Genomic DNA, 24,872 nt, shown 5'->3' with positions numbered 1-24,872 from the left:
CCTTCAAACATTGCATGCAACAAACCAAAGATGAAGGAAAGTCAGGCAGAATAGAGTGGTTACCAGGGAGGAATTCGGCCAGCTGAGAGCTTGCCCTTCTGCCCTTCACACAAGAGTCTGTTCGCAACTGAGACTGGGTTCTTGATTCCTATAAAATAAAATTAACAAAAAAATGAAGTCAAAAAAAGTTTTCAGGTTTCCTTGTCATTTTTTGGCAGTTTCAGTGAAACAACTTTTAAATGTCTTAGAAAACCCTTAATTATCATGAACAGATCAAATTAACAAATACATGAACACCTACTAAATGCAAAAAAATAAGAAAGATAAAACATACCTTCTCATGCTTTGTTACATGCTACAACATATAGTGAAGACTGAATTTTAAATAATATGTATTTAGAGACTCCCAGCCAAGATGGAGACAGAGGTAGACACACTGTGCCTTCTCACACAACCAAATTTAAGGACAACAAAAATTTAGAAAAAAAAAAAAACAGAACAGGAAATTGAACTGTACAGAACTCCGACAACCATTCATCCAGACCAGTAAGAGGAGAAGAGTTGGCGGCCAGCAGAGAGGGCTCACGGCAAAAAAAAAAAAAAAAGCAGTGGCTGGTGGACCTGGGTACGCAGGCAGTGGCTGGCAGACCCAGGGCACTGGGGGGCAACGAGCAGACCCAGTGAGGCGTGCAAGGCAGCTGGCTGACCACTGTCACACATTCAAGCACAGATAAACCAGACGAAAACAGGCAGCAAGACAGACCACACAACCCTGGGCCCCAGCGCCAGGAAATAAAGCCTAAAAGCACTGATTGAAAACATTTTGGGGGTTGAGATGCCAGGAGAGACTCCCAGCCTCACAGGAGAGTTCGCTGGAGAGACCCACAGGGTCCTAGAACGTACACAAACCCACCCATCCGAGAACCAGCACCAGAAAGGCCCAATTTGCTTGTGGAAAGCAGCAGAAGGTACTGAAATCCAAGAGACAACTGAACAAGCACCACTGTTCCCACTCTGACCCTCTCCCCACATACAGCATCACAACGCAATAACATGGGTTGCCCCACCCTGGTGAACACCTAAGGCTCCACCCCTCACTATGTAGCAGGCACAACCAGACCCCCCCACCAAAAAGGCTCAAATGGAAGAACAGATCAAAGCCACAAAGCCAGTATGTCTAAGCGACCAAGAGATAGCCAACCTATCAGATGCAGAGTTCAAAACACGGGTGATCAGGATGCTCACAGAACTGGTTGACTTTAGTCACAAATTAGAGGAACATATGAAGGCTAAACTAATTGAAATGAAGGGAAATGCACAGGGAACCAATAGTGATGGAAAGAAAACTGGGACTCAAATCAGTGGAGTGGACCAGAAAGAAGAAACAACCAAACAGAAAAGAATGAAGAAACAAGAATTTAAAAATATGAGGAGAGGCTAAGAAACCTCCAGGACATCTTTAAACACTCCAACATCCAAATTATAGGGGTACCAGAAGGGGAGGAGGAACAGCCACGAGTGGAAAACTTATCTGAACAAATAATAAAGGAGAACTTCCCCAATCTGGCAAAGGAAATAGACCTCCAGGAAGTCCAGGAGGCTCAGAGAGTCCCAAACAAGTTGGACCCAAGAAGGAACACACCAAGGCACATCATCATTACATTAGCCAAGATTAAAATGAAGGAGAGAATCCTAGAAGCAGCAAGAGATAAGGGGACAGTCACCTACGAAGGAGTTCCCATCAGACTGTCAGCAGATTTCTCAAAAGAGATCTTACAGGCAAGAAGGGGCTGGAAAGAAGTATTCCGAGTCATGAAATCCAAAGACCTACATCCAAGATTGCTCTATCCAGCAAAGCTTTCATTTACAATGGAAGGGCAGATAAAGTGCTTCTCAGATAAAGTCTAGTTAAAAAAGTTCATCATCACCAAGCCCTTATTATATGAAATGTTAAAGAGACTTATCTAAGAAAAGGAAGATAAAAAATATGAACAGTAAAAAGACAGCAAACTCACAGTTATTAACAACCACACCTAAAACAAAAGCAAACAACTAGAAGAACAGGAGCAAAACCACGGAAATGGAGATCACATGGAGGGTTAGCAACAGGGGAGTGGGACAAGAGAGGAAGAAAGGTACAGAGAATAAGTAGCATAGATGGTAGGTAGAAAAGAGGGGTAGGGCAAGAATAGTATGGGAAATGTAGAAGCTAAAGAATTTATGACACAGGGACATGAACTAAAGGGGGGGAATGTGGATGGGAGGGGGTGTGCAAGGTGGAAGGGAATGAAGCAGGGAAATGGGACAACTGTAATAGCATAACCAATAAAATATATTAAAAATAAAAAATAAATAAATAATAGGTATTTAAATTATGTTCCTTTTTAATAGATTTCAGAATGGAATGGAAAAATGAGCAAAAAAGTGGCATCAGAGGACTTCTGATCAAGACAGCAACACAGGTAAACACGGCTCACCTCCTCACAGAGCCACATCAAAATTGCAACTAAAATATAGAACTACCATCACACAAAGGTGTCAGAAATCAAGTTAAATGGAAGTCATACGACTATGGCATTAAAAAAATCACATCCATCTAGACTTAAGAGGGGCAGAGATGCAGAACAGCTGGTCCCATATCCACATTTGGTGGAGAAAAGTTTGGGAGGGGTATTTCAGGAGTGAAGAGTCCCAGCCCCACACAAGGGCTTCCAGTATAGGGTTCCAGTGCTGGGAAGATAAGACCCCAAATCTCTGGCTATAAAAATCAGCAGGGACTGAGTCAGTGGAAGAAACTTCTAGAGTCCTAAGCATTTGCTCTTAAAGAACCTACACAAACTCACTCCCTCTGAGCTCCACCAACAAAGATGCAGCTTGAAAGGCACCAGTGGCATACAGGGAGGAAGTGAAGGGTCTGGCATCAAGGCAAGAGCCAGGGGACAGCTTTTACCCAGATACTGTCCCTTTTCTGACCATGCCCACACAGAGCCACAAGACCCAGCTGGCAGAGGCCATATCTGAGACTCAATCAGCCTGGTTAACATACTTTACCCCACCCTAAAGACTCTGTCCCACCTAATTTACAGGCCCACCCAAGCTGTTAAAAGAGACAGTTCCATATGAATGCCTGGACTTGGCTCAAATTTCACAACTTCCTAAATCCTCTCAAACAAGCAACGGTTGGCCTCAGTGAGTCTTCAGCCACTCTCACTAAGTGGCTCCAGGCATGGCATTAGAAGCAGACTGCCCAGATTCAAAGCTAGGCTTCACCTGGGACTCTCCAAGCCCAGCACAAGTAGAAACCATCTCAGACTGCTTTATAGCCTAGGCAGGGTTGCCCCGGTCAAAACAAAGGTGGGGACTGACCTTGGCCTACACCACCTGGGGAACACCAGAGCTTCCCATACAGCTACAGACCATGTCAGAGCACCAGCACCCTGCCCCTGCACAGCTGATCCTCTAAAGAGAGAGGATATCGGTGGTCAGTGGCCAAAGCCAGTCCTTGCCACTGACTGGCCTGGGTAAATCCCTCCCATTGATCTGCCAACAGCAACCCAAGGCTCAACTATAAGAGGAGGGTGTACTCAGCCCACAGGAAGGGCACACCTTGATAGGAGAGCCTGTGCTGCTGGACACTAAAGGACCCCCACTACATTAGGGCACACTACCCAGACATGGAGTCAATGCAGCTTTACCTCATACATAGAAACAAACACAGGGAGGCTGCCAAAACGATAACACAAAGAAACATGGCCCAAATAAAAGATCAAAACTCAGGAAAAATACCTAATCAAAATAAAATAAGTAATCAATCAGATGCTGAGTTCAAAACACTTGTTATAAGGATGCTCAAGAAACTTAGGGAGGACCTCGACAGCATAAAAAGATCCAGTCAGAAACAAAGGATACATTCATTTAAATAAGAAAACAATTTACAGGGAAACAAAAATAGAGAGAATGAGGCCAAGAATCAAATCAATGACTTGGAACATAAGGAAGCAAAAAACAACCATGCAAAACAAGAAGAAAAAGAATTCAATAAAACAAGGGCAGTGTAAGCAGCCTACTGGACAACGTCAAGCATTTCAACATTCGCATCATAGGTATGGCAGAAAGAGAAGAAAAAGACCAAGAAACTGGAAAACTATCTGAAAAAATAATGAAAGAAAACTTACCTAATCTGTGAAGGAAAGAGACATGCAAGTCCAGGAAGCACAGAGAGTCCCAAACAAGATGGATGCAAAGAGGCCCACTCTAAATTACATCATAATTAAAATGCCAAAGATTAAAGGTAAAGAGAGAATCTTAAAAGCAGCAAGACAAAAGAAGTTAGTTGCCTACAGGGGAGATCCCATAAGACTGTCAGGTAATTTCTCAAAGAAATTTTGCAGGCTAGAAAGGACTGGTAAGAAATGTTCAAAGTCATGAAAAGCAGGCACCTACAGCCAAGATTGCTCTACCCAGCAAAGCTATCATTTACAATCAGAGGACAGATAAAGAGTTTCCCAGACAAGATGAAGCTGAAGGAGTTTATCATCACCAAACCACTATTATATGAAATATTGAGGGGACTTGTTTAAGAAAAAAGATAAAAATATGAATATTAAAATGGCAATACATACATAATTATCAAAAACAGTCTAAAAAACCAACTAAGCAAACAAGCGGAACAGAAACAGAATTAAAGCTATGGAGAACACTGGGATGATGATCAGTGGGGAAGGGATCTGAGGGAATGGGGGGAAAGGTGAAGGGATTAAGGAGTACAAACTGATACAGAATAGGCAAGGGGGTGTTAAGACAAAGTATAGAGTTGCCAAAGAACTTATATGCATGACCCATGGACATGAACAAAAAAAGGGGCAATTGCCAGAGGGAGTGTGGCATGCTGGGGGGGGGGGGAGGCACATAGGGGTAAAATTGGGACAATTATAACAGCACAATTAATCCCAAATAACATAATAAATTAAAAAATAAAGTGGCATCAACAATCAAAGCCATCAGTTTCCTTTAAAGAATAAACATGATAACAAACAGCTTCAAATTTACCTCGGGTGAAAAATTAATGGCCGAATATTTTAAATCTCACCTGCAAGAGAGACTGAATATAGAGGATGTCCTGCAAATCAGGCAAGAGTGGGTAGAAGAGACCAAGTATACCATATACAAGATTGTAACCTAAATTATGGTTCACACTGTTTTCAGGAGGAAAACAGAGGAATAACAGAGCAGTAAGTATTAGTGTGAAAACATTATCAAAGTGACAAGAAAAATGATAAATATGACATTAATGATAATGACAGCTTAGTATCTAATATGTACCAGGCCCAGCACCAATCCCTTAAATGTAATCAGATTATCTAATGGATCCCTTCACTCTATCACATAAATATATGTATGAAGCCTATCTCACTACTGAGGGAACATTTGCACAGAGGGTTAATTAAGTCACCTGTTCAAGATCCCAATGCTGAAATTTTAAGAGGCAGCAAATGCCAGAGAATATGCCCTTAACCACTAACCTATGGATGCCTCTTAGCATACTAGTAATGCAAAAGAAAAAAAAAATCAGCAGTGGGATATAAAGAGGCTGTAAAAACGGAAATGAAGGCTACCATTTGACATAAAATAAAACTGACCACATATATTTAGCTAAATACCAAAAACTGTCACACGACAATGTATGAAATACCAAAGGAAGAAAAAGCTCAGATCTCTGAGCTTTTCAAATATATTTATTTATTTTAATATTTATTGTTGTTCAGTTATAGTTGTCCCATCTGTTGACCCATTGCTCACCCTCTTCTGTATAAGTGATTCAATACTATAGATATTAATAATTGCCAAATAAATTCAAACCTATTCATTGAAAACTTCAAAAAGATTTCTATGATATATGAGAAGCTTACTCAAATTTATGAAGACGAGAAAACTTTGGAAAAAATTAAGAGGTATTCACCCAATGAGATACCATTTTAGTGATAGCTATTCTAAAAAAAAACAGTGTGATTTGAGTACAAAATACACAAATATATCAGTTGAATAGAGTTCAGACATAGACGTATATGAATTTGTATATTTAATACATGATATAGATAGTATTTTAAATAAGTAGGACAATAAGAAGGAATATATGAGAGGTAGAAAGAACACAGAGTGCTGGGAATCAGACTGTTTTATAACTCTACCAGCTATGAGTTAAGTGGTTCTCAAATATAAAGTCACCCTTTGTTGCTTGATCTGTGAAAATGGATATGGGCCCTTTAAATGTTTCCTTTGCCAGCTGGCACACTGATACACTTTGTCAGTAGAGGGCACTGGAGACACATTGAAGAAAAAAAGGTGGCTTGCTATCCAGGCTACTGGAGAGCACCAGTTTTGCACCACTATTTGGCCCACATAGGAGTCTCCAGTGCTAAGTGACGAAAGGGTGCAGTTTTCTGCAGCACCGGCTACCACATATTTTCCCAGTTCCTGATTCAGTACATGGCAGCACACCTGACAGCCCCAAGGAAAAAGAGGACTCTATGTAACTCAAGTCACTGATTCCCACATCTTCTTCTCAGCCTTAGAGTCAACATGGCAAAATACCATCTTGTTGACTGTCTAATGAGTGAAGAGCCCAATCATTATCCTGTACTACACAGGTTTGCTTCCCATGGCTTCCTGACATCTGTGTGCCCACCTAACAGGCTAAACTCACCTGACCACCCCCGCCCCCCTACAAGATTGTTCCTGCTCTCACAGTGACTATGGCCTGAGTACCCCAGCAACTTCTCTGCCAGACAGTGGGCTGCAACCATACGTTCTACAACAAGGTCCAAAACCCCTTCCAAGTTTCTCTCTTCTTGGGCATTCTCCTTCTACCATAGGATACACTTTGAGTTTTCTTTCCATCTTTTTATAACTACTGTCCTGTCACTGTTTAAGAATTCTTTATATTAACCTTCTCCTGTTTAAATTACTGTGTGCTTTCTGTCTCCTAGTTGAACCCAGACTGATCGAATACTCTTGAACAAATTACTAAATCTCTCCTATCTCAGTTTCTTCACCTGTAACAGAGAAAAGAAAAACACTGACTTCATAATGTTATTGGGAGAACTAAATAACTTAATATATATAAACTATTGGAGAAAAATGCATAGTTTGTAATAGTTTTCCAGTAAATAATATTTATTATTGTTGTTCCTCAAAACATTATGTAGGTACGATTTTTTTATCATTTCAGAAAAACAATGACTTCAAGAATTAAATTATACTATACATGTATTAAAAAGAAAATATAGGTAACCATACTTATAAGAGAGAGAAACATTAAGGAATGCAAAATATAAAAGCCACAAAAGAGAAAGTAGTAAGTCTGACAAATAAAAATTTTTAATTCCAGTATGATAAAGCCCATTATAAATAGAGTTTTAAAAGACAAGCCACACAAGAGGTATAAACAGTTCACAAAAAAAAATGTTAATGGTCTTTAAATATATGAAACTTCATGAATCACCAATAAAATTTCGTAATAAATGAAAATAAAATTAAAACTAATTGAAAGACCCTTTCCTACCTATGACACAAATCATAAAAGACACAGAATATCGCAACAAATGAATAATCAAATAGATGTAACTAACATGTAGCACACACACCCAAAAAATGCAAAATATATTCTCCTTTGAAGTTGATATGGAACATTTATCAAAACACACCAAAATCAGGACCATAAAGCAAGTCTCAAAAAGCTTTGAGGGCTTGGAATCCTACAGCACATAATTCTCTGACCACAGTGAAATATAACTAGAAATCAGTGAAAGCTAACTAAAAAGTCTTCAGCCAAATACATTTGAATACTCATCTGAGAAGGACAAATGCCTTGAAAAAGGCACACAAAAAAAGAAAATACAGCCCTATAATTATAAAAGAAATTGAATCTGATATTTTAAAACTTCCCACAAATGCTCCATTAATTTAGGAAAACTAATAAATTCCTCCAGTTAAAAGGAATTCAATTATATCATACACAAACTCTTTCAAACATCAACAGAAAAAAAAATCCTCAGCTCATTTCATCAGGACAGCCATACCATGACTCCAAAGTCTGAAAGAATTTTATAAGAAAAATTAAAGCCTATTTTTTATGCAAACATAGAGATCAAAAATCTCAAACATAAGCAACATATAAAAAAATTAAAACATATAACCAAGAAGATTTTAGCCAAGAAAGGAACATAAATGTCACCATATTTAACAAGAGAAAAATTCATCTCAGTAGATGCAGGAAAGTACTTAATAATATTCAATACCCATTGATAATAAAAACCATCAGCAAACTAAGATTAGAAGAAAACTTCTTTATTATGATAAGGTGCATTATGAAAATCCTACAACTAAGCAGCATACAGAATGGTGAAATACATAAAGCTCTCCCTCTAAAATCAGGAACAAAGCAAATGTGTATACTATTATCACTTATATTCAACTTTGTCCTGGATGTCATAGCCAGTATAATAATGCAAGAAATAAATTTAAAAGTTTAAACATTGCAAAGAAAAAATCAAAACTGCTATGATTCACAGGCAATATAATGGTGCATACGGAAATTCCAAGCGAATATATTTATTTTAACTTTGATATGCACTGAGAAACAAGAAAAAGAATTTCAAGTGACTCACTTCATTGGGGTATTCACTATATTGACATGGTCTGGAACGGAACCACAATATTCCCAACGTATGCATACATCATTTGAATTTTTAACAATAAAAGTATATTATTTCATATAATTACAAATTACTTCAAATAACTATAAAATATGCTAACACATTTCATTTATTTTAATTATATTTTATTGACTATGTCATTATAGTTGTCCTAAATTTTCCCCCTTTGCCACCCTCCACCAAGTAACCCTGACTCCCTCAGGCAATCTCCACACCATTGTTCACATCCATGGGTCATGCATGTTATTTGCCTACTCCATTTCCTATACTGTACTTTATAGCCCCAAGGCTATTCTGTAACTGCACATTTATAGTTCTTAATCCCCACACCTCTTCATCCATTCCCCAACAACACCCTCCCATATGGCAACCATCAAAACACTCTCTGTATCCATGATTTGGTCTCTGTTCTTGTTTCCTTAGTTGGTTTTTTAGATTCAGTTGTTGATAGTCATGTATTTATTGCCACTTCAATATTCATAGTTTCGGTCTTCTTTTCCTTAAACAAGTCCCTTCACCACATCATATAATAATGGTTTGGTGATGATGAACTCTTTCAGCTTTCTCTTATCTGGAAGCTCTTAATCTGCCCTTCGATTCTAAATGACAGCTTTGCTGGGTAGAACAATCTTGGCTGTAGGTGCCTGCTTTTCATGACTTTGAACATTTCTTACCAGTCCTTTCTAGCCTGCAAACTTTCTTTGAAAAATTACCTGACAGTCTTATGGGAATTATTCTGTAGATAATTATCAGCTTTTCTTTTGCTGCTTTTAAGATTTTTCTCTTTATTTTTAACCTTTGGCATTTTAATTATGATGTGCCTTAGGGTGGGCCTCTTTGCATCCATCTTGTTCCGGACCCTCTGTGTTTCCTGGACTTGCATGTCTCTTTCCTTTACCATATTAGGTAAGTTTTCTCTCATTATTTTTTCAGATAGATTTCCAATCTCTTATAAAAGAAATTGAATCTGATATTTTAAAACTTCCCACAAAAACTCCATTAATTTAGAAAAACTAATAAATTTCTCACTCTTTCTCTTCTCCTTCTGGTACCCTTGTGATGTGAATGTTGGAATGCTTTGAAGTTGTCCAGCAGACTGCCTACACTATCCTCATTTTGGGGGGATTTTGTTTCCTTCTTGTTCTGCATGGTTGTTTTTTGCTTCCTTCTGTTCCAAATCATTGATTTGATTCTCACCCTCATTCTCTCTATTTTTGTTTCCCTGTAAACTGTTCTTTGTTTCAACTGGTATATCCTTTGTTTCTAACTGGATCATCTTTGCTGTTGAGATCTTCATTAAGTTCCTTGGGCATCCCTATAACCAGTGTTTTGAACTCTGCATCTGCCAGTTTGCTTATTTCCATTTAGTTCTTTCTCTCAATTTCTGATCTCTTCTTCCAAATGCGTCATGTTTCTTTGTTTCCTAGTTTTGGCAGCCTCCCTATGTTTGTTTCTATATATTAGATAGAGCTATTTTGACTCTGTATCTTGGTAGTGTGCCCTTATGTAGTAGGGGTCTTTTAGTGTCCAGTGGCACAGCCTCTCCTATCGAGGTATGCCCTTCCTGTGGGCTGAATACACCTTCCTCTTATAGTGGAGCCTTGGCTGCTGCTGGCAGATCAATGGGAGGGATTTACCCAGGCCAGTCAGTGGCAAGGACTGGCTTTGACCACTGACCACCAACATCCTCCCTCTGTGGAAAATCAGCTATACAGTGACAGGATGCTGGTGCTCCAATGTGGACTGTAGCCATCCACTGGTGAGCTGACGCTGGGGTATCCTGGGTGGCGCAGGCCAAGTCAGCCCCCACTTGTATTTTACCTGGAGCCACCCAGCAGGGACTATAAAACAATCTGAGATGGCTTCCACTTGTGCTGGGCTTGGAGATTCCCAGGTGAAGCCAAGGTTTGAATTTAGGCTGGTGGCTGCTAGTGCTGAACCTGGGGCTCACTGAGGCCAGCTGTTGCTTGTTTGAGAGGATTTAAAAAATAGGTAAGCATGAGCCAAGACCATCCATTCACATGGAAAAGCAGCTTGGGTGGGTCTGTAAGTTGGGTGGGGCAGAATCTCTGGGGATCTCCCAAAGCAGAGCAAACGGTATTCGTCAGGTTGACAGAGTCTCAGATATGGCACCAGCTTGCCCACTCTATTGGTGGGGCGTTTAGAAAAGGGACAATGGCCTCTGCTTGCCTTAAAGCCAGACACTTCAATTTCTCCCTATATGCCAGCAGTGCATTTCAAGCTACTACTCTGGTGCTGGAGCTCAGAAGGAGTGAGTCTGAGAAGGCATGTGTTAGGAACCGGCCTGTCTGGTTTCAGAAGCTATAACACCCGATGGCTAAGGCTGATAAAGGACCTTGAGACCACAAGCCACTAAGGGGACAAAGCTTATCTTCCTGGTAGGGGCACTGCCTCTGCCACCTTTTACTTCATCTGCTTGGCCTCGGCCAGATGACTGGTTAGCCAATGCTGGGTAAGATTCCTCAAGGGAAGGACAACTTAAGATAGGCACGGTCGCAAAGGGGCCCTCAGGGAAGGACTTGGGGGACTATAAAAAATTGGGGGTGATGGACCCTAGCCCCTCAGCTTTGACATAACCTGAGTTCTCATGCTGCCTGCAAGAAGTCTCCTAATCTCTTGGCTGTCTTACTTTCCCTGCCTGACTTAAGCCTGAAACAATTCTGAAGGGCAGTGAAGCCCTGGGCAGGAATGGATGGTTCCCTGGAGTGCAATCAGGCCTAAAAAAGAATGCATAAAGTCCTGTGAAACCTGCTTTGCTAAGAATGCCCTCAATTTAAATGTTAAGGGTCCAAGCATAGAATGAGTTTGTTTTTCCAAAGTTTTATGGCCCTTTAGCTATCTGACCCTGACTCAGAATAAGCCCTCAGAGTTCTCTGAATGTTATTTATTTTTTTTATCCTTACTGCCTGACAATGACTGATGAGCTTTACCTGTATTCCTATGAACCCAATAAAAGCCCATTGAGGAATAGGCTCCTGGACCTTCTCCTTTGTGAGATCCCCCTCCTTTCTTCCCCACGAAAACCATGTCTTGGTAGACTTATTCACATCCATGGCAGCCAGGGGGGCCCTGCAGGCAGAGCTCCCCCACAGGTATGTCCACGTGTGGGTTCTTTAAGAGGAACTGTTTGAGGCTCCAGCAGTTTCTTTCGCTGACTCAATCCCCACTGGTTTTGCAGCCAGAAGTTGTCGGAACCTATCCTCCTGGCACTGGAATCCTGGGCTATGGGGACTTGATATGGGGCTGGGACTCCTCACTCCTGAGATATCCTTCCTGACTTTTACCCACCACACAGGAGTAAGAGACCAGCCTGTTCTGTGTCTGCACCCCCTCTTAGCAATCTGGACAGATGTAGTTTCTTTAATTCCGTAGTTGTCAGATTTCTATTCAACTTAAATAGAGACAGTCTGAGTGATGGTTTTAGTATATTTTAACTGTAATTTTGATATGGTTATGCAAAGTGACAAACCATGTGTGCCTATGCCACTGTCTTGAATGGAAATCCACTAACACATTTTAAATGTCTATACTCCCTTACAGAGATAGAAAATAATCCAATTCTAACAAAGCCATGCCATAGCTCAAATTTCATGTTTTAAATTCAGTAAAAGAAAAAAATGGCTTTGGCTGGTGTGGCTCAGTGGATCAAGCGCTGGCCTGTGAACCAAAAGTCTGCAGGTTCGACTCCCAGTCAGGCAAGCCAGGTCCCCAACTGGGGGGCATGCAAGAGCCAAATGATCGATGTTTCCCTCCCTTCCCCTCTCTCTACAAATAAGAAAATAAAAGAGTTCCAGTCAAGATGGAGGCATAGGTAAAAACCCTTCGCTTCCTCCCACAACCAAAAAGAAGATAACAACCAATCTAAAATCCATGGCAAGACAGAGGACCATGCAGGCTGAATGGGAAACTGAGACTCAGAGCTGTGTACTATGGCAGTGGCAGTCTCACATTAGGGTTCTCTAGAAAGTAAAGCTAGAGACTAGCAAGCGAGCTGCACTGTTCCCTTTCTGGCCCCTCCCCCACACAGTGTTACAGTGCAGCAAAGAGGGATGCCCTGTACTGGTGAATACCTAAGGCCCCACCCCCCCTACAACTTAACTGGTATCCCAACACACAAAAATATGGCCCAAATGAAAGAACAGAGCAAAACTCCAGAAAGAGAGCTAAGCAAGGAGGAAACTGCCAACCTCTCTGATGCAGACTTCAAAGCCCTGGTAATCAAAATGCTCACAGAACTGACTGAGCTTGATCGCAAAATGAAAGAACAAATGAAGAATACCCAAAGTGAAATAAAGCAAAATATTCAGGGAACTGACAATGACAGGAAGGAAACCAGGACTCAAATCAATGACTTGGAATAAAAAGAAGAAATAAACATCCAACTGGAACAGAATGAAGAAACAAGAATTTTAAAAAATGAGGAGACACTGAGGAACCTCCTGGACAGCTTTAAACGTTCCAACATTCTAATCATACAAGTGCCAGAAGGAGACGAGGAAGAGCAAGAAATTGAAAACTTACTTGAGAAAGTAATGAAGGAGAATTTCACCAATCTGATGAAAGAAACAGCTTTCCAGGAAGTCCAGGAAGCCCAGAGAGTCCCAAAGAAGTTGGACTCAAAGAGGAACAAACCAAGGTACATTATCACTAAGTTACCCAAGATTAAAGATACCGAATCTTGAAAACAGCAAGAGAAAAGGAGACAGTCACCTACAAAGAAGTTCCCATCAGACTGTCAGCTGATTTCTCAAAAGAGACCTTACAGGCAAGAAGGGGCTGGAAGAAAGTATTTGAAGTCATGAAAGGCAAGGACCTACATCCTAGATGACTCTATCCAACAAAGCTATCATTTGGAATGGGAGGGCAGATAAAGCACTTCCCAGATAAGGTCAAGTTAAAGGAGTTCATCATCACCAAGTCCTTATTATATGAAATGTTAAAGGGACTTATCTAAGAAATTAAAGAAGAGCAGAAACTATGAACAGCAAAATAACAACAAACTCACTACCACCAATAAACAAACCTAAAAAAAAAGAAAAACAATGAAAACAAAAACTAAGCAAACAACTAGAACAGGAACAGAATCAGAGAAATGGACATCACATGGAATGTTTCTGGTGGAGAGCAGGAGGGGAGGAATCGGGGGTAAAAGGTATAGAAAATAAGAAGCATAATTGGTACACATAAAATAGATGGGGAGAGATAAAAATGATAGAGGAAACAGAGAATTCAAAGAACTTATATGTACAATCCCATGGACATGAACTAAGGGGTGGGATGCTGGAAGGTTAGGGGTGCAGGGCAGAGGCGGGATAAAGGTGTAAAAACTAGGGAGACTGTAGTAGCATAATCAATAGTATACTTTAAAAAATTAATAGATAAAATCTTGAAGAAAGAAATAGTGTTTGTTTTCAACACTATTCCAAGCAAGAATAATGGAAAAAACTGGACTAGGTCTTTAGGTAGCATGGAATGGTAATATTCATAATTTTTTAAAGAACAGAGACTACATGTTATAATGTCCACATACCACTCAGTGCTCCAACAGCTCCAAAATTTAAGGATTTTCCATCCATTATGCTGGCATCACACTCAATTTCACCCAAGAGATTTAGATTAGATCCCATTCCTGCATTTGTAAAAGGAGAATCCTAAAAGATAAAAACAAAAATTAAAATACCTTTAGTCTTAAAAAGCATTTAATGTCAATCCTTCATAACCTGTTCCATAAACTAAAAAAAGATAGAACACTTCCCAACTCATTATATGACAGTAATACTAACTATGATTACCAAACAAAACAAAGACATCATGAATGAAGAAAACCTACAAGTCAAAATACCTTATAAATATTGATGCAAAAAATCTTTAAGGAAATACAAGCAAACCAAATGCAACAAAACATAAAAGAAGTGTATACATGAAAAGTAGGGATCCCAAGGAAGCAAGTTTGGTTTAATATTTGAAATTCAATGTAATTCACCATGTTAATAAAGGACCAAAAAACAAAACACCATGATCATGTCAACAGAGAGAAAAGAAAAAAGAATTTGATAAAATCCAACACCATTTCATTAGGAAAAAAAAAGTTCAAACTAGAAGGAGAAAGGATCTTAATATGATAACGGGCACCTACAAACAGTTCAGCACTGACAGTACAATAGTGAAAGACTGAATGCTTTTCCCTGAGCTCAGGAACAATACAGCACAACAGTGTTTACTCTCACCACTCCTAGTCAACATTATACTGGAAATCTGGACAGGACAACAAGGAAAGAAAAACAAATAAAGAGCATCTACATTGTAAAGAAACAAGTGAAGTTGTAAATAAAGAAAGAAAAACAAAGAGCATCTACATTGTAAAGAAACTATTTGAAGATGACACAATCTTATACACAAAAAAATCCTCAGGACTCCACTAAAAATGACTAGAACTGATAAAGAGTTCAAAAGGGATGCAAGATATAAGATCAACACACAAAACTCAATTTTTTACCTATACACTAGCAATAAACAATCAAAAATGACATTAAGAAAACAATTCTACTTACAATAAAAGCAAAAGAAGTTATGAATAAAATTCAATAGTGTAAGATGTACCTGCTGAAAATTACAAAGCACGTTAAAAAAAATTTAAGACCTAAACAAATGTAAGGACAGTCTGTACATAGGTCGGAAGGCTTACCATCTTCAAGATGCAATATTCCCCAAATTGTTCTGAATCAAAAGAATCACTTGTCAAATCCTAGCAGTGTTTTTTTTCTTTTTTGACAGAAATTGACAAACTAGTCGTAAAATTCATATGGGAAAATGTACAAGATTCAGGATATACAAAATGATCTTGAGAAGAAAAACAAAACTGGAGGGCTCACACACATCTAGGGTTTATAACTTAATACATAACTACAGTAATCAATACAGTATGATACAGTCATAACACTAAGGATAAACAGATAAATCAATGCAATATAATTGAGAGTCCAAATATAAGCCTTCCAATTTATGTTTAATTCAACAAGGATGTAAAACAATTCAATAAAGGAAAGACAATCTTTTCTTTTTTTTTAATATATTTTATTGATTATGCCATTACAGTTGTTCTATTTTCCCCCCTTCATTCCCCTCCACCCTGCACACCCCTCCCTCACCATCCCCCCCTTTAGTTCAGGAACACGTGTCTCAAGTTCTTTAGATTCTATGTCTCCCCTACTATTCTTGCCCTCCCCCCTATCTATTTTCTACCTACCTTCTATGCTACTTATTTTCTGTACCTTCTCCCCCCTTCTCCTCCTCCCACTCCCCTGTTGCTAACCCTCCATGTGATCTTCATTTCTATGGTTCTGCTCCTGATCTAGCTATTCTCTTAGTTTGCTTTTGTTTTCGGTGTGGTTGTTAATAACTGTGAGTTTGCTGTCCTTTCACTGTTCATCTTTTTTATCTTCTTTTTCTTAGGTAAGTCCCTTTAACATTTCATATAATAAGGGCTTGGTGATGATGAACTCCTTGAATTTGATCTTATCTGAGAAGTACTTTATCTGTCCTTCCATTCTAAATGAAAGCTTTGCTGGGTAGAGCAATCTTGGATGGAGGTCTTTGCATTTCATGAGTTGGGATAATTCTTTCCAGCCCCTTCTTGCCTGTAAGGTCTCTTTTGAGAAATTCGCTGACAGTCTGATGGAAACTCCTTTGTAGATGACTGTCCCCTTATCTCTTGCTGCTTCTAGGATTCTCTCCTTCATTTTAATCTTGGCTAATGTAATTATGATGTGCCTTGGTACGTTCCTTCTTGGGTCCAACTTCTTTGGGACTCTCTGAGCTTCCTGGACTTCCTGGAAGTCTATTACCTTTGCCAGATTGGGGAAATTCTCCTTTATTATTTGTTCGAATAAGTTTTCCACTCGTGGCTGTTCCTCTTCCCCTTCTGGTACCCCTATAATTCGAATGTTGGAATGTTTAAAGATGTCCTGGAGGTTCCTAAGCCTCTCCTCATTTTTTAAAATTTTTGTTTCTACATTCTTTTCTGTTTGGTCATTTTTTTCCTCTTTCTGGTTCACTCCTTTGATTTGAGTCCCAGTTTCCTTTCTATTACTGTTGGTCCCCTGTGCACTTCCATTCATTTCAATTAGTTTAGCCTTCATATGTTCCTCTAATTTGTGACTAAAATCAACCAGTTCTGTGAGCATCCTGATCACCAGTGTTTTGAATTATGCATCTGGAAGTTTGTCTATTTCTTCATCACTCAGATTAATCAGCTCTGGTGCTCTGAGTTGTTCTTGAGCCATGTTTTGATCTGTTTGTGCCTGTTAGGTATGAGGAGCTGAGCCTTAGTTGTTTACCAGGGCGGGGCCACCCAGGTCACTGGTTTGTGACACTGTAGGTGGGGGCGGGGTCAGAGAGGGACAATGGCAGTCCCCTCCGCTGCTTCCTGCCACTGGGGCCTGCACGGTCTGTCTCACGGCTCCTTCCTTCACCAGTTTATCTGCATGCAAATGCGTGACTGTGGTCAGCCCTCAGTGAGTCCACCACCTTGCACCCTCAGTGGGTCCACCCGCTTCTCCACACCTGGGATCCGCCTACTGCTGCTGGCGCACCTGGGTTGCGCACCCGGGTCGGTCAGGTGGATCTTTCCTGCCCGACCCCGCTCTGCTGCTGGCTCTGCCCCTCTTACCGGTTTGGCTGAAGGGTTCGTTGTTGTCAAACTTCCGTGAAATTCAATTATCTGTGATTTTGGCTGCGTTTTTGTTGCTAAAACTTTATTGTTTTTAAACTTGGTTGTGGGAGGAGGCACAGTGCTTCCACCTACGCCTCCATCTTGGCGGACGTCCAAGACAGTTTTTTTCTGTAAATGGTGCTGGGACAACTAGATATTTATAAACAAGAGAATGAATTTAGATTATCTCATACCATATACAAAAAATTAACTCTAAGGGATCAAAGACCTAAATGTAATAGTTAAAACTATAAAATCCTTCAAAGAAAACCAAAGGGCTGCCCTGCCTGGTGGAGCTCAGTGGATTGAGTACTGGCCTAAGAACCAAAGAGTGGCTGGTTTGATTCCCCTTTGGGGCACATGCCTAGGTTGCAAGCCAGGTCCTCAGAAGGGGGCACGTGAAAGGCAAACACATGTTGATGTCTCCCCCCCCTCTCTTTCTCCTTCTCTTTCCCTCTCTCTAAAAACAAACAAATAAAAATCTTTTAAGGAGGGGTGACAAAGCAAATGTTCATGACCTTGTATTATACAATGCTTTCTTAAATACGGCACCAAAAGCACAAGCAACCAGGAATAATTTTTAGTAAACTGGACTGAACCAAAATTAACACCTTGTGTTAAAAAATACATCCTTAAAAAGGGTAGGAAAAAACTCACAGAATGGGAAAAAAACTCCAAATCATTTATCTCATAAGAGATTTGTATCCAGGAAATATTTTTTAATTCTGCAACTCTAAACTAAAAACATAACAGAATTTTTTAAAGATTTTATTTATTTATCTTTAGATAGGAAGGGAAGGAGAGAGGGAGAGAAATATCAATGTATAGTTGCCTCTCATGCGTCCCCTGCCGGGAACTGGCCACAACCCAGGCATGTGCCCTGACTGGGAACTGAACCGCAATCTTTTGGTTCACAGGCCCGCGCTCAATCCACTGAGCTGCACCAGCCAGGGCCCATAACAGAATTTTAATAAGGGCAAAAGATATAAATAAACATTTCTTCAAATAAGCTATGTATATAGCCAATAAGCACCTAAAAAGATGCTTGACAATATTAGTTATCAGCAAAATGCAAATCAAACTACAATAAAATACTACTTCACACCCACAATTCTACTTACAATAACATTAAAAAGAATCAGAACGAAAAATGTGTTGGCAAGCATATGAAGAAATTAGAACCCTCATATATTGCTGGTGGGAATGTAAAAAGGTATAGCCACTTTGGAAAACATCTGTAAATTCCTCAAAATGTTAAACAAAGCTTTGGCTGGTGTGGCTCAGTAGATTGAGCGCCAGCCAGCCTGAGAACTAAAAGGTTGCTGGTTGATTCCCAGTCAGGGCACATGCCTGGGTTACAGGCCAGGTCCCTGGTTGGAGGCACAACTATTTTCTTTCACGCTGATGTTTCTCTCCCTCCCTTTCTCCCTCCCTTCCCATCTCTCTGAAAATAAATGAATAAAATCTTTTAAAACAATTTTTTTAAAGTTAAACAGAGTTGACCCATCAATTCTACTTCTAGGTATGTATCCAAGAGATATAACTTGTCTACACAAAACCTACACATGAATATTCTAAGGTAAGAACCTACTGTTCTAAGGTAAGATCAATATTACCTAGAAAACCCAGGCAATTTGGATCAACCTAAGTATCACCAAATGCCCCAAATCATCTACAAATGTCCCCAGTTTGGTGAATTTCTGCCAAATGCAAGAAAAACTGACAACATTAAAACCTTCCTAATATGCACCTATACCTTGAGCAAAGGGGTGAGGGAATTGAGACAGGGCTTTTGTCTTAATGCAGTTAGACAATGTAATTGTCCACAGAATTTTAAAAATAAGACCACAGGCTGTATAATTAAATAGAAAATAAATGATAGAAATGATCAACATTTTGAGCACTCAAAAGGCAATAGCCCACTAGAAGATGGAGAATTTAACATAGCAGGCTTTCTGAAGGATGTTAAAAAGCAAAGACTAGCCAGGAGGCAAGAAAATTCCATTTGACGGAAATTACATAAGCAACACATAAGCAATGGAAAGTGTAAGAGCTACAGAAGATACACTCAGCAAAAATGGTTGGTTGGAGACAAATATGGAAATTGCCCTATGCCACTGATCAGAATCTGTAGTTAATTGGAAAAAATAATGAGAAGCCAGTAAACCTTTCTGTTTAAGAGGAAGACAAAATGAGTACATTGGTCAAGGAAACATAAACTGACATTCATATATTGTATGATAAAGAATGGGAGGTGAGCCCTGGCTGGTGTAGCCTCAGTGGATTGAGCGCGGGCCTGCGAACCAGACAATCACGGTTTGATTCGCAGTCAGGGCACATGCCTGGGTTGCAGGCCAGTTCCCTGCAGGCCAGTTCCCAACAGGGGACTCACAAGAGGCAACCATACATTGATATTTCTCTCCCTCTCTCCTTCCCTTCCCATCTAAAGATAAATAAATAAAATATTTTTAAAAATGTTTCTTTTAAATTAAGAAAAAAAAGAATGGTAGGTGACATGGTATGGAATAATAGTAGTGAGAATAGAAGAGGAAAAGATCACAACTTTCAAACTACAGAGAGCAATAAAACCACTAGTAAGAAAAGGCATTTTTTAAAGACTTTTAATAAAGATTTTATTTATTTTATTTTTAGAGAGAAGGCAAGGGAGAGAGAAAGAGAGGAAGAGAAATGTCAATGTGTGGCTGCCTCTCGCACATCCCCTACTGAGGACTAGGCCTGCAACACAAGCACGTGCCCTAACTGGGAATCGAACTGGTGACCCTTTGGTTTGAAGGCTGGCACTCAATCCACTGAGCCACACTAGCCAGGGCAAAAGGCAGTTTATAAGATAGAGGAAGAGTGTGCATAATTAGGCATAATAATTTTGAATAAGACCTTTCAAGTAATTATTTCTAACTCAATGAATTCTAAACCTTGGGAAAGAGAACACAACTAAAGAAAACATTATGGCCCTGACCGGTGTGGCTCAGTTAGTTGGGCACATCCCACACAACCAGAGGTCTCCAGTTCCACTCTCAGTCAAAACACATGCCTGGGTTGCAATCAGGGGATGTGTGAGGCACAACCAACTGATATTTCACTCACACATTAATGTTTCTCTCCCTTTCTCCATCCTTCCCCCTCTCTCAAAAAAATAAATAAATAAAAGAAAACAAAGATTATAGTATAAAACAGAAGAAGCTGAATTCTTACCAGAATTATTTATTTCATATTTTGAAAAGTATAAAAATTCACAAAAGTCTCTACAGCACATAACAAAAAAGACTGTAAGCAAATTATATTACCACCATATTGGAAAGGTTTTTTAACTCTGTCTCTGTAACTTCCCTTGCCTTATCACATATATCTTCAAAGTATGTGATAAAGAAGTTGAAATATGAGAGAAATGTAAAGCACTCATATTTAAAAATCCCAAAATACATAGACAAGTTCATGCTATGTACACTATCTTAACAATCTTTGAAATAGGATATATCAGCTAATCAGCTCTACAAAATTAAATTCCACATAATATCCAATTAGAAACAACAAACTAAAGAAACTAAGTTATTCTGTAAATGGTTCTTGTGTGATGATTTATATTTAACATTTTTAAAATACATAAGAAAAAAGTATGTAAGAAAAAAGGGTATCTTAGGAACAATCTTTTAAAAAATATTTCTCCTACTTCAAAATATACTAACATCAAAAGTATGCCTACTCAACTTCTGCTTCTGACAATAAAGGCGTAATAGGGATCATATTTGTTCTCCTAACTAGAATATCAGACAAAATACAAGTATATGAGACAAAAGACGTTATTCGATAGCTAGCACAGGACTCTGATCCTCAGAGAAGAGACACTAGCCAGGCACCTCAAGTTCAGTCCTAGAGATACTTTCCAGGCCATACAACACAGGAAAGAGGAACTCAGAAAAGAGCTAATGTTCTTCTAGAGTTGAAGAGACAAGGCCAGGAAGGCTATATGCAGTATAGAGTACAAAAAAGAGAAAGCTGCATGGTGAGAGCTCCAGAGACCCTTAGTCTTTTATATAAGTATTATACCTGTAACTATCAAGGCCAAAAAGAATTTCTACAAAACTTCAATAAATCGAATAATTTCTAGAGCTCATACAGAGGTGAGACTAGGTGATGTTCCCATTAGCCAGAATGAGGGTATCAGAAAAAGTCTTAGGATGTAATGTACTAAGAGTTGGTCCAAATTAGACCTAGAGAGGTGGCTACTGTAGACCCACACTCACAAGGTTTTAAAGCAATCCTCAAAAGGATTGTACTGATTTAAACTAAGAACACTGTCCCATAACAAAGTCCTACAGTATTTGAAGAAATACTACAATACCTAACTCCAAAAACTGTAAGATTAATAACATTTACTATAAAACCAAAGATGACAGACATGCAAAAATCAGAAAAATATGGCCCATAACCAAAATAATCAAACAATGAAAACAGACCAAGAAATATCAGATGATAGCATGTTTAAACAATTCCAGTGTTGGCTAACAATGTTAAAATAGTTTTCATATCAACATACTCTACATAGGCATAAGGATAAGGAGCAAAGAACAGGAAAGATGAAAAAAATAAAATGAACTTCTACAAATGAAAAATATAATAATCTAAGATGAAAAACACTTTGGAACAGTCCTGGCTGGTGTAACTCATTATTAAATAACTTTATTTAATAATACTTTATCAACATAGGTTCAAAAATTGTGAAAGTCTACATACTAAAATACAAAAAATATTAACATTTTGTTAATAATGAGCAAATGTTAATAACGAGGAAATAATCAGATGTTGAGTATGTGGAAATTCTCAGTTCAATCTCCTCAATTTTTCTGTAACTCTAAAACTATACTAAAATTAAAAGTTTATTCATAAAACAAATCAAGTGAGAGCCTAGAAGAAAAATTTAACAAAACATATATATATATATATATATATTTTTTTTTTTTTTAATCCATAAGTTCATTAAGACAATCTAAATTTTGGAGGGTTTTGGCTTTTTTTTTTTTTTTTACTATTTCTTTTAATTGTTGTTCAAGTACAGTATTGTCTGTCTTTTACTCCAATCCCAGCCAACCCAGCCATCCCTCCCTACCTCCTTCCCATTTCTAACCCTCCTAGTTGTTGCCTATGTAACCTTTAAACTTGTTCCTGTAAATCCTTCCCCTTTTCCCCTGAAATTCCCTCCCCTCTCCCCTCTGGACATTGCCAGCCTGTTCACTATTTCAGTGCCTTTGGTTATATTTTGCTTCTTTGTTTTGTTTAGGTTCCTGTTAAACTTGAGATCATATGGTATTTGTCTTTGACCACCTGGCTTATTTCACTTAGCATAATGCTTTCCAGTTCCATCCATGTTGTTGCAATGGGTAGGAGCTCCTTCTTCCTTCCTGCTGCATAGAATTCCATTGTGTAAATGTACCATAGTTTCTTGATCCATTCATTTACTGATGGACGCTTAGGTTGCTTTCAACACTTGACTATTGTAAATTGTGCTGCTATGAACATTGAGGTGTGTTGGGAACCACCATGCCTGGTTTCAGGAGCTATAAATCCCTCATGGCTAAGGCTGAGTGACCAACCTTCCAACTATAAGCCACTAAGGAGACAAAGATTATACTATAACCATTGTTTTATTTTATTTATTTATTTTCTCTCTTTGTAACATCTCCCTGACAGGAGCACCCCTTCTGCTTCTTTTACTTCATCCATAACTGGCCCCCAATGCTTAATCTGTTGGTTAGCCAATGACTGGTAACATTGCCCAAGGGGGTAATGACCTAAGACAGGCATGATCACGTGGAGGCCCCAGGGAAGGACTTGGGGGACTATAGAGAAAGGGGGTGATGGACCATCACTACTCAGCTTTGACAAAGCCTGACTCCCCTGAGTCCGCATGAAGTCTCCAAGAATTCCTTGGCTATCTTCCTCCTCTGCCTAACTTAAGCCTGAAACAATGACTGAGGGTGGTGCAGCCCTGTGCTGGAAAGGCCGGCTCCCTGGGTGATCAGGTCTGAGAAAGGATATGTGAAATCCTGTGAAGCCTGCTTTGCTAAGAATGCTCTTAGTTAAATGATAAAAGCCAGGCAGGAAATGAGTTTGTTTCCCAAAGTTTTGCAGCCTCTCAGCTGATAGACCTTGACTCAGAAGAAGCCTTAATAATTCTTTGTATGCTATCTATCATTTGATCCGTACTGCCTGACAATGATTAATAAGTTGTACCTAAAATCCTGCACAAAACAACAACAACAACAACAAAAGCCTGTATAGGCAAGGGCACAGGGCATTGTCCCCTAGAGAGAGTGGATTGTCCATTTTCCTCGACAAAATTCAGTAGTCAATATGAATTTGTCTCCAATCCCATCCACAACGCTGAGGGCACTGCAGGCTGGTGTCCATGTCAGGGGTGCACAGGTTGTTTTGGATTGGTGTTTCAGTATCCTTAAGATATAATCCTAGCAGTGGAACTGCTGGGTGAAAAGGCAAATCCATTTTTAGTTTTCTGACAACATTCCACACTGTTTTCCATAGTGCTTGTACCAGTCTGCAATCCCACCAACAGTGCACTAGGGTCCCCTTTTCTCCACAACCTCTCCAACACTTGTTGTTTGTTGCTTTGTTTATGATACTGCCATTCTGACTGGTGTGAAGTGGTATCTCACTGTGCTTTTAGTTTGCATCTCTCTGATAGCTAGTGATGTTGAGCATGTTTTCATGTGTCTCTGGATCCTCTGTATGTCCTCCCTTGGAGAAGTGTCTGTTCAAGTCCTTTGCCCGCTTTTGAATTGGGTTGCTTGTCTTCTTGGAATGGAGTCATGTAAGTTTTTTATATATTTTGGAGTATAAACCCTTTTCTGAGGTATCATTGTCAAATGCTTTCCCATACACTTTGTTCCCTTTTCATTTTGATGATGTTTTCTTTAGCCATTCAGAAGATTTTTAATTTTATTTAGTCCCATTTGTTTACTCTCTCCTTTATATATCTTTCCCTAGAGGATGTGTTAGTAAAAATAGTGTTGCATGGTATATCTGACATTTTACTGCCTATGTTTTCCTCTAGGACTTTCAGGGTGTCACAGCTTATTTTTAAGTCTACTGTGCATTTTTTGTTTTTTCTGATGTATGGTGTAAGTTGGTACTCAAGTTTCTTTTTTTTTTTTTTTGCACGTAGCTATCCAGCTCTCCCAACACCATTTGTTGAAGAGGCTATTTTTACTCCATTTTATGTTGCTGTCCCCTTTGTCAAATATTGACCATATAGATATGGGTTTATTTCTGGGCTCTCTGTTCTCTTCCACCAGTCCATGTGCCTGTTTTTATGCCAATACCAGGCTGCTTTGATTACAGTGGCCTTGTAATACAGTATGGTAAAAAGTATTGTGATCCCTCCTACTTTGCTC

The 24,872-nt window shown here is 39.2% G+C and overlaps 1 protein-coding gene across 7 annotated transcripts in view; it reads right to left on the bottom strand.

Annotated features, from left to right (window-relative positions):
• The window catches only part of TASP1 (taspase 1), a 469,517-nt gene that overhangs the window by 391,759 nt on the left and 52,886 nt on the right, over positions 1-24,872 (bottom strand). For 6 of the 7 annotated variants that reach the window (XR_008392619.1, XM_053671048.1, XM_053671047.1 and 3 more), the window contains 2 exons: positions 14,266-14,386; positions 64-148 (listed from right to left, as the gene is read on the bottom strand). Coding sequence is in view for 6 of the 7 variants with exons in the window: in XM_053671048.1 (XP_053527023.1) it covers positions 64-148; positions 14,266-14,386 (206 nt within the window). In the remaining variant the exon portion in view is untranslated. The remainder of the gene's footprint in view (positions 1-63; positions 149-14,265; positions 14,387-24,872) is intronic. The other variant, XM_053671050.1, reaches the window with a different exon arrangement.

Source organism: Artibeus jamaicensis, unplaced genomic scaffold (genome assembly GCF_021234435.1).
Source record: "Artibeus jamaicensis isolate MK-2021 breed Jamaican fruit bat unplaced genomic scaffold, CSHL_Jam_final contig_685, whole genome shotgun sequence".
Classification (NCBI taxonomy): Eukaryota; Metazoa; Chordata; class Mammalia; order Chiroptera; family Phyllostomidae; genus Artibeus; species Artibeus jamaicensis.
Note: the sequence above shows the minus strand (reverse complement) of the source record. Positions and strands in the feature narration are given on the sequence as shown.